At 33.6% G+C, this 11,304-nt stretch overlaps 1 protein-coding gene across 1 annotated transcript; it reads right to left on the bottom strand.

The window, feature by feature from the left end:
• Window positions 1-1,320: 1,320 nt before the first annotated feature.
• On the bottom strand, window positions 1,321-1,914 carry LOC113850996 (golgin subfamily A member 6-like protein 2). The gene is made up of 2 exons (XM_027481497.1): window positions 1,774-1,914; window positions 1,321-1,722 (listed from the first exon to the last, which is right to left on the bottom strand). Exons 1-2 carry the CDS (start codon window positions 1,912-1,914, stop codon window positions 1,321-1,323), a joined length of 543 nt encoding a protein of 180 aa, XP_027337298.1.
• Between the last annotated feature and the right edge of the window lie 9,390 nt (window positions 1,915-11,304).

Genomic DNA, 11,304 nt, shown 5'->3' on the forward strand with positions numbered 1-11,304 from the left:
CAATTTCTCTCATCTGTCTCACCATTAAACTAACACGTCAGGATTCCACATCAGCATTTTTAAATTTTAACCTAAACGTTGTGTTTTGGGTGACGTGAGGGAAAGAGGGGCAAATCTAAAACCCTAATTGAAGAAGAAGCACAAAATGAAGATACTGAAGACGAACTCGAAAATAAGAAGAAGCAGAAAAGGAAAAAGAAGGTTAGGGTTGTCTATCGTGTGTTATTGTTATCCATCTCGGGTTTTGTTTCGATTCTTCGTCTTGACGAAATAAGTAGTGTGAATAGTTCATCGTGTTCATCTTCTTCACGAGCTGTAACTTGCAAATGTAAGAAACACGTTATAATTTTGACCTCACAGAGCAAGGATAATCCTGGTAGAAGGTTTTAGAGATGCTCTGGTTGGAATATAAGTTCAATTGATTGTATTTGTTCTGGATTTGTGATTGTGTTTACAAATTTGTTTGTATTTGATTTGCAAGAACCTAATTCTTACAATTATTTTTGTTGGGTTAAAGATCCTATAGATAGGGATCATGAGTTTGTTATATCGAAAAAAATCCATAAAATTCAGGAGTTGAAGGCAAAGATCAGTGATTTAATGGAGGTTAAAAAAGCAACTGAGGAGAAAATAGAAAAAATCAAAGAAGAGACGGTGAGACTTCAGCAAGAATGTCATGATCTTCATCAACAACTTGCATTAATGAAGCTTAAAATAAAAAATAAAAAATAAAAGATTGTTGTTGAGAGGAATAGGGTGAAGATTTTAGGATGTTTAGTGATTATGCTTTGGATTTTCATTACCATTGTGAGCATTGTAGTAGTAATGAATGTTGTTGGTAGAAAAGTTTTAAATGTTGACAATTTGTAATTCAATGGAGTGAAAGTTGTTTTGAATATGGTTGAATGAATTCAATGACATAAGATTGGTGTATAAAAATTGAGTATTGGGCAAATGCACCTATTGTCAGAGTAATATCACAAAAAAAAAAGCAGAGTACCAAGTGTCGTATCCACAGGGACTATTACTAAGATTTACTTCCTTGATTACCCAACTGTTATAATGACTATAAGCAAAGATATTATGTTAATAAATTTTGCTGAACTAAAGAATAACAATTAAATAGAAACAGATTTCTATGATAATAAAATCTAGAAAAATATGACTAAGTGTATTCAAGAGAAATAGGTGAGTATCTAGATTGTAAATCCTTCTAAGTGTCCAAATAACTGGAATTCTCCATCAACTACTTAGTTCTAATCGCTTGTTGCTGCAGGAACTCCTAAAATAAATCAATATCTTTCTCAAAGATAATAATTCTTAACCTTTAGTTGAATAATCAGAATCTCTTTCTAGCACACTTTTTTTCTTCTCACCTCCAGGTTTCTCAACAGCAGCAGTAGTCCCAACATCATCATCATCATCATCATCATCCCCACTCCCAACAACTTCATCCTCACCCCCAACAGCACCATTATCACCCCCAACATCAACATCCCCACCCTCAACAGCAGTAGTCCTAACATCATCGTCATCATCATCATCATCCCTACTCCCAACAACTTCATCCCCACCCCCAATAGCACCATCATCACCCCCAACATCAACATCCTCACCCTCAATAGCAGCATCCCCACCCCCAACACCACCACCAATAGCCACCATTCTTTTAGATTGACCATCACTCTGAAGCGCACTTGGTAAGTCTCTGTCAGGGGTCGACTTTTCAATATAATCTTCATCCCCAAAAATTTAGACAACCTCTATACAAACATTAACTTTGTAAGGTTGATGAAGAGCAACATCTACCTCTTCAACCTTAACATTTTCATTTACTTTCTTTGCAAATGACTTCTTCCTTCTGCCTTTTACTCGCCCAAATTCTGGAATGTCTTTGCCAAATCCATCATCCATGTCACCAACCCTATCCTCCTCACTTTCATATAAATGAATTTTGTTTAAAGATTCCTCCTCACTACTGAAAAAATTTTCCCCAACAATACCCTAGTTGTCTCCTTCACAAACATCATATATTTCAACCTCAAAACTGTTACACATGGAAAAATTAGTCATGTCCAAGGCTACACTATCACAATTAATTTTCTTAAAGTCAGAAGGACCAAATGTTCACCATATCCTCACAAGGTGTTTTTAGTAACCTAAGTCTTCTTTTAAAATTCCAAGTGCTTCAAAGTACGACCACCTGTCCATATCAATATTCTTCATGTAACGCTCTGGATTTTATAATAATATTTTGAATTATTTATATGAATGTGTGAATTGATGTTTGAATGTGCATTTGATTGTGTGATGATTTGGATGTGAATATAATTGTGAAGATATGTGTCTAGTGTAGTTGAAATGTGATGTGGATTTGTGATTGGAGGCTGGAATTATTTGAAATGTAGGCTAAGTGTATACAACAGAGACATTCTCACTATAGCGAGAAGGTCCTAGGCATAAGGCGTGTTTCTGTTGCATTATCGTTGTAGCGAGAATATCGCGACCAGAAGGGTGTTTGAGGGGTTTAGGATTTGAAAAATTAATTTTCTATTCCTCTCTTTGATATCTCTTCGATTATCTCAACCCTCAACCGTTGTCCAAAATTAAATTATCTTCAAAGCCGTTTGTGAGCAAGATTGAAGGTTGAGATTATGTTTGTAGCGTTTGGAGGTAAGTTTTATGTGCTAGGGTATTGTTTCTTCATCCTTTTCTTCATTTTCTTGAGTTCTCATGGAGATTTCTCATGTTTTAGGGACGAAGTACCTTGTGGTAAACATTTTCTGCTATTGTTTCGTGTTGGGTCTTCATTTTGAAGTAAATGAGACTCTACCCTATCTCTTTTGGTTTGAAATCCGTTATTAGAGCTAGATAATGAAATGTGGTTGAGATAGAATGTAGAAAAGTGTGTACCTTAGTGGAAATTTTGTGTGAAATATGATAGGGTAGTTATTTGGGCGATGTGTGTGATGAAATAAATTTGATTGGCATGAGATTGTGATGGAATTATGGTGTGTTTAAGTGTAATGTGACCGATTATGTGTGTACATGCGATGTGCGAAGATAAAAACTATGATGTGATTTAAAATGTGGGTAGTATATAGTTGCATGCCACTAATGAATGATGAATAATATGAAATGGGTGAATACGTGTGAATGGCATGCTGGTTGTGTTTGAATATGATGGAAAACTATGAATGATTCAGCAATACATTTGGGGTGTGAAAGATGGGGCAGTAAAAATACCTTAGGGAAGAGAGGGTGATTGTGACACCAACAGTGAGTGTGGGTGCACCACAGGCCACTGATGAATGATGAATAATATGAAATGGGTGAATATGTGTGAATGACATGCTGGTTGTGTTTGAATATGATGGAAAACTATGAATGGTTCAGCAATACACTTGGAGTGTGGAAGATAGGATAGTAAAAATACCTTGGAGAAAAGAGGGTGGTGGTGATACCTAAGTGTAGGTGCACTACAGGCCACACACTTTCCTCCTGACTCGGCCTCTGACTAACACCTTTGCTTGGGGGCTCAGTACCACACACGTTGTATCCATGGAGCAGGAGCTATCCAGCAACCATCCATGGTGTGAACTGAATAAGTCCCTGATGTTGAGGGCATCAGGAATCTGTGATCACAGTGCCACTGTGAGTGTGGCTACATGTAGTGATCACACGTGTGTGTGGATTGTTTGATAGTGTAATTAGTGCACTTGTGTGTGAATTGGTATTGAATGTTAAAAAGTAGTAAATGTGTTGTTTGATGCATGATTTGAATTTTGTAATAAATATGTGAATGTGCAAATGTGAGCCTTTGTGCTCACGTGTGATAGTGTAAAGTACTCACCCTTACATTTATTTTTCAAGTGACCAAGACGATCAGCACTGGGTTCAATGAAGGGATTAATGAAACTGCTATAGGACTTAAAGAGTTATTTTGAAAACTCTGATGTATTTGAATTAGTCCTTTAGCAATAATTTGATATAAACTTGTAATTCATCCTTATTTTAAATTACTTTATTGAACTATGTATTGGGAACCTTTTGAATGAAAATTTTATTATTTTCAATTTTATGAAATTTATTTATTTGAAAATTAAATTAAGGTGTTACATTTACAGGAATGGCCTCTTTTTCCCCAACATAGTGCATCATGGGGTCCAGTTCAAAATGACCCCCGTGATGAATTATAGCATTGAAAGCTATTTACATACAAAAAGGAACAAATATTCATGTCAAGTAAAGCAAAAATTTACGAAAGAAAACCCTAACCCGTAATAATCTAATCAAATAACACTTACCTTCAATAATGTCGATAATGTCCACAACGTCGCTTTTGTTAACAAGTGCGGTACTTGGGAAGCAAGGAAAAAACAACAACGCTGATGTTTGTTTCGAAAAAGAAAAACAACAAAAGTGAAGATAAAGATGAGAAACAAACTATAATATCATATAAAGGGTTCAACAATTTTTTGCTTTCTATTTGGAAATATTTCACTTGAAGATCAAGATTGAGTAACTGCCTAATGGTAGTTTAAGCTTTCCTTCTTTAAGATTTTTCCAAGTGTTAACACTGTATGCTTAAATTTTTATTTTTTAGTTTTTTCTTTTTTTAAATTTAAAAATACTGATGTAGAATCCTGACTTGGTTGTTTAATAGTGAAGTGGATGAAAGAGATCAACGGTAACATGACAAACTGTTAGTCACGTCATAATTTAACTGACGGAGATTAATGTCAGGTATAAAATTAAAACAAAATAGTTAAGCATTAAAATAAAAAAATTCTGAAGTAATTTTTTGAAATAAGCCCTATTTAAAGGTATTTAAACTTTATATTTAATATAATAATTATATTCTTAATAAAAAAATATTCTTTTTATATATTTAAACTTAAGTTTAAAATTAATTTGATAAAATTGATATTTCAAACAAAAAATTGTAGAGCGTAATCTAAAATAATTGCTTTGTTAACGTATGAATGATGTGATCGTGATTTTGCGTCGTAGTGGGATGGTTAGTAAAAAAGAATTTGACATGAAAGACAAATCTCAACATCTACAAAATAATTGACCAGTCACACATATTAGGACGTCCCATTGTTATTGATTTAATAAATTATTTGTTTATACAGATGTTGCATTATTAGAGTTATGCAAATTCCTTTCTTTGTATACTTAGTCAAAAATTAATAAATGATAGTAATTTTTAAAAAAGTAATAAAATAAGTATATTATTAACAAAAAAAAAAAAGTATACTTTTAATTTTTTAGTTACTATTCTAAGAATATTGATTTTCATTTTCTGTAAATACATTTAGTTTCTTGATGCTATTTTTGTATTGATATTTTTTTTATAGGCAAAACATATATTATTAGAAAGAGTTCAAGGGAAACTCATATACTCAGAAGAAAATTACTAACTCAGAGAAATAAAAAGTAAAAATATACTTATACAAAGTTAAGACGGATGCAATTGAAAAAATGGAATATTGAGGTATTTAGAAATATTAATAAGGTGATCTCTGATTTGACAACTGAGTTGAGCTTGATTGATGATAAAAATTCTGTGATGGAACTTTTCGATGTGGAGAAGAAGCATCAACAAATGAAATATTGAGGTATTTGGAAATATTAAGGAATGTTAAGATTGCATTGAAAAAATGGAATATTGAGGTATTTGGAAATGTTGATAAGGTGATATCTGATTTGACAACTGAATTGAGCTTGATTGATGATAAAAATTCTGTGATAGAACTTTCCGATGTGGAGAAGAAGCATCAACAAATGTTGGTGGGTGATATTTGGAAGGCTGAGAAGAATAGAGAGAGTCTCATAGTCCAAAAAGCTCGGGTGAGATGGGGGAAAGAGGGTGATTTAAATACAAAGTTCTTTCATTTATGTGTTAATGGGAGACGGCGACGAAATAATATACATGCGCTCCAAATTGGGGAGAGATGTGTCAAAGAGGTTAATGATATTAAAACAGGTGTGGTGTCCTATTTTGCGGCTCATTTTAGTAGTAGAAGTTGGCTTCGACCTACTATTGATATTAATAATTTACCAAGAGTCTCTGTTCTACAGAATGAGGAGCTTGTTAATGCTTTTTCAGAGGAGGAAGTGGGAAGGATGATTTTAGAGTGTGAGGGTGATAAAAGTCCAGGGCCTGATGGTTTCAATTTTGTGTTCCTTAAGAGGTTTTGGGGAGTGATCAAGGAAGAAGTGATGGGTATGCTTACTGAATTTTGTAGAAATGGGAAGCTACCTAGGTCTTTGTTATCTTATTTTGTAGCACTTGTGCCAAAAGTGTCTTGTCCATAACAGATATCTGATTTTTGGCCTATCTCATTATTAGGTTGTCTTTATAAGATTGTTTCCAAGCTTTTGGCAAATAGGTTGAAAGGAGTTTTGGATTCAATAATTTTATAAGAACAATCAGCCTTTATCCCGGGAAGGAACATGTTAGATAGTGTGCTTGTGGCTAATGAAACAGTTGATTATGTGCGGAGGTATAATAAGAGGTGTTTTGTATTAAAGCTTGATTATGAGAAGGCGTATGATTCGGTAGAGTGGGGATATCTTTTGTTTATGTTACGTAGCTTTGAATTTTTAGACAAATGGGTCAGTTGGATGGAAGCTTGTGTGTGGGGGGGAAGCCTATCAGCTTTGATTAATGGTTATCCTACATTGGAGGTTCATATTGAGTGGGGCCTAAAACAGGAGGATCCTCTTGCCCCTTTTCTTTTTCTTGTGGCAGCGAAAGGGTTAGGAGTTCTTATGCGGAAGGCAGTGACTTGTGGGTTGTTCTCTGGTGTGAAGATTGGGATAGGGGGCCAGATATTTCTTTGCTGCAATTTGTGGATGACACATTGATTATGGGAGAGGCTTCGGTGCAGAATTTGTGGACTTTGAAAGCAGTATTGCATAGCTTTGAATTAATGTCAGGTATGAAAATTAACTTCCATAAATCTTTTGTATTGGGGATTAACACTGGTGATGACTTTGAAAACTTGGCTGCGGAGTTCCTACATTGTAAGATTGGTAGTTTCTCATTAAAGTATCTCAGGTTACAGTTAGGTGTTAACGCGAGAAAGCCTAGTGCATGGAAGGGTGTGTTAGAAGCTCTTAAAAAGCGGTTAGCGTCATGGAAGCATAGGTATTTATCGATTAGAGGTAGGGTGACTTTGATTAATGTCGTTCTTAATTCTATGTCATTGCACTCATTATCCTTTTTTAAGGTGCCGAAGTCGGTAATAAAGGAGATTGTCACTATCCAACAGAATTTTTTATGGAAGGGTGTTAAGGATAGATCTAAAATCCCCTGGCTGAAATGGAAAACGGTATGTAGACCGCGAAAGAATGGTGACTTGGGCATTAGGAATGTGTAGTGGTTTAATTAGGCGCTTCTTGGTAAATGGTTGTGGCGAGGTGTTAACTGTTCTAATTTATTGTGGGTGCGGGTGTTGGAATCTAGATATGGAAGATTAGCTTCTTCTCTTCAGTGTTCATCAATTCACAACAGATGTTCTTTGTGGTGGCGTGATTTGCTGGAGGTTATTCATCAAGGGAATTCATGGCTGGATGAGAAGTTTGATAGAAGTGTGGGTGCATGTTTACACACTCTTTCTTGGAGAGATAAATGGGTAGGCAGGGTGCGATTGTGTGAATCATTTCCGCGATTATTTACAGTGGCGAGAAATGCTGAATCATGTGTATTGGAGAATGGTTTTCATGATGGCACTAGATGGGTTTGGAATGTTAGTTGTCGAAGAGGACTCTTTCAACATGAGATCTCGAGCTTTAATATTTTGTTGGAGCTTTGTGGATGAAGTTTCCATTAAGTTACTACAAGAAGATAAATGGGTATGGAGGGCAGATTCTTCAGGTTGTTATTCAGTGCAATCTGCGTATTCATGACTATTTGAACTTTTTGGTGGTCCTAATAGTGTAGATCAGTGTACAGCGGATGCCTTGCAAAGGCTATGGAGAGGGAAGGTCCCTCTTAAGTGTCTGGTTTTTTCTTGGCAATTGTTGTTGAATGCACTTCCTTGTAAAGGTTTACTGATTGATCGTGGTGTTCAAATTGATGATATAACTTCCAACTCATTTATTTTTAACGTGCTCAATTTCATCTCAAATCTGGTACTTTACTGCGTGTTGGCTTGAATTTTTACTGGTTTTGCCTTCAGATTTATCGACTCACTTGCTTTCTTGGGTTGGTGTTGGCTGTAGTAAAAGAGAAGGAATATGCTTATTAATTGTTTGGGTAAGTACAATGTGATCTTTGTGGTTGCATAGAAATAGAATTGTATTTTTCAATGGTATTTTGGATGAGAGGGAGGTCCTAGATTCTATTATTCTGAGATCCTGGAAGTGGCTATCACTTGTTAGTAAAGGAGAAGCTATTATGTTAGCTGATTGGTATTTGAACCCACGAAATTGTATCTGTCTTAATTTTGCATAAGTATATTTTTACTTTTTATTTTTCTAAGTAAGTAATTTTTTTGTGTATATGGGTTTTGAGTTCTCCTTAAACTCTTTTTAATAATATTTGTTTTGCCTATAAAAAAAAAAAAGACGAATGCAATTTCGTGGGGTTCAAATACCAATCAGCTAACAAAATAGATTCTCCCTTACTAACAAGTGATAGCCATTTCCAAGACATCAAAATAATAGAATCTAGAACTTCCCTCTCATCCCTTACATTTTTGTATTGATATGCTTTTCATTTTTTACAAGAAATTAAATCTTCAAGTTAATAAAAGTAGATGAAGTTAGTTAATTGAAAAAAATATCATAAAATAATAATTTTATTCTCAATTAATATTATAAAACTTAATTCCACTATCAATATTTATTTTTGTTGATTTGAATGTAATATTTTATTAACTTCAATTAATAAAGATAAATAAAAAGTAATAAAAAATCATAAAAATATAAAATACCTTATAATAAAACTATTAAAATCTTATAAAAAGAAGCGTAGATAAACAAAAACTAGCTCTTGATTTTGAACTTCTTTAAATTTGTTTGGGTCAAAGTGCTTGTAACATAAAATTACAAGAAAATTATCGTTTTAGTATTTAACTTTGTAACAACTAAAAACATGTATTTAGAATTTGAAACATAAAGTGTAGAGTAACTGCTACTAGCCCTCAGTTCCTAACTTACTAAGTATTTTATAGACCCTAACGAAATTCTTATCTAACAAGTTAAGTTCCCACTAACACATTATTTCACACAAGACACCCAATACATGCAACATCATGTTACTATAGGAGGAAAATTATTATTTAAAGTATGGAGGGTAGTTTACATAAAGGTGACCGTATGTATTCAGAATATTAAATAAATATTTAAGTGTACTTTTTTTTTATCAAATGAAATCAATGGGAATTGAGATATTTTTCTCAATCATTTTGTTCTTTGTGTTTAATTATATGACATCAGCAAGGTTGGCTAGTGCATTGGCATAGGATGAATTATGTTCCATTGCTACTTCAACTCCACATTTTTCTCTATTTTTCCAGTTTAGACAAATAAGTCTATTGTTATTAAACTTATCACTCCTTGAAATAAGCACCTAATATCACTTGTTTGAAGAGTGAACGTTTGTCTCTATACAAAAAAGCAAGATTGCTATTAATAAGTTTAATTCATGCTAATTAAAATCTTTTAATTTTGGTTCTTGTTACGTTGTATGATAATTTATTTTAGTCTTCAACGTAAATAAAAATATTTCAATTAAGTTTCCTTGCACCTTTTGAGATGAAATTTTAATTATATTCCTTAAAGTCACTTTGATTCTGCTGGAATGTTTTGATTTCATAACTATGTTCCCTCCAATAATCACATCCTTTGTTATAATTTATTTCTCATATCCATTTGTGGGTTTTGTTCCTTTTTCTTTTTTTATATATTTTCTTAATTAATTCAAAAAATTTTAATCTAAGTTTAATTTTTCTCTCACAAAAAAAACAATGTCCTTTTTATGTCCTACACGAGAACTGTACTAAATAACATGCCAGGTATGCAATCTAATTTATAAATTAACAATAATTTACTATATGAACTAACATTAAAAGTATTTAAGTAAGTTAGGAATAAATTAAAAAATTAAATAAGTTAAAAAGTAAAGTAAAAAGGTGTTATAAAATTAAAGACGGAAGTAACACAATTTTTACTTATAAAGTCAGCAAAAGAATAGTTAGCTTTTGTCTGACATATGAATCTCCTTGAAGTCTCAAATATACCGAGAATACGTTCTCTCCATGTCAAGTTTCCTTGTAGTCATATAGGACTTTGACTGATTCATTACTGGCTGCATATTTCTATCTTCTTTTCCCTGAATCAGATGCCACAAAGGCACAAAACCTCCACCCACTTTAATCCTGTAATCTTTATCAATTTTACTTCACTTTTGCCGAAATGCGGAAACATTTGCGGGAGTGGAATCTCACATTTTCTTAATTAACAAGGCAAAGAATAAAATGATTGGGGAGACAGGTTTCACCCAATTAAGGGTTCAAATGAGAACACGAGATCATATAGTTGGACTAAAACCGCATTAATAATTATCTATAAACTGGTTGAACCTTAATATATTATCTATCACACCGAAAGAGGTATTTTTTACCCCGCTTTCTGTCTCTTGGAAAATTACCTTCACAAGGGTTGAGAGTGAAGATTGGTACTTAAAAGTGGATTCAAGCTAGTTGGGGTCACTTCAAGCCACCCCACTTCTCATACGAAATAATCATCAATAAATTTCTAAGGAAGGAAAAAGCTCACGTTCTTTTTTTTGCATTAAATCTGAATCATAGATTACCTTAGGTTTCGTGCCACCACACATCCTCATTTCTTCTGAATTACGTCTTTAAAAAAATTACTTGGCAAATTCTAGCTTCTTAAAATGATGGGTCTTAAAATTCAATATATTCGAGGACAACCTTTTCGTTAATTTGCCAAATGCTCTGTTTCGATTTCGTGACACCCACTGAAAATGGGGTCTCAGAGGACAAACATTGCCTGAAAATGAAGAATTTGTGGGACAGTAATGAACAATCAAAAGAGAAGATACAAGACATAAAAAGTAATCCATGTTAATAAGTAGGAGCATACATGCAGATTGAAATGAAGAGGTAGCCCAAGCGAGAAACGAAATCAACTAGGACTAAGAGCATCTTATATATATATGATATGAATGGCTTGGCTAAGAAATGCATATAAAGCTAAAAAAAACTATTCGTCATCTTTGGAGAAGGGGTGTACAGAGTTGTTGTTACTGGACTTGGATGCCTG

Source organism: Abrus precatorius, unplaced genomic scaffold (assembly GCF_003935025.1).
Source record: "Abrus precatorius isolate BTA unplaced genomic scaffold, Abrus_2018 Scaffold10, whole genome shotgun sequence".
Classification (NCBI taxonomy): Eukaryota; Viridiplantae; Streptophyta; class Magnoliopsida; order Fabales; family Fabaceae; genus Abrus; species Abrus precatorius.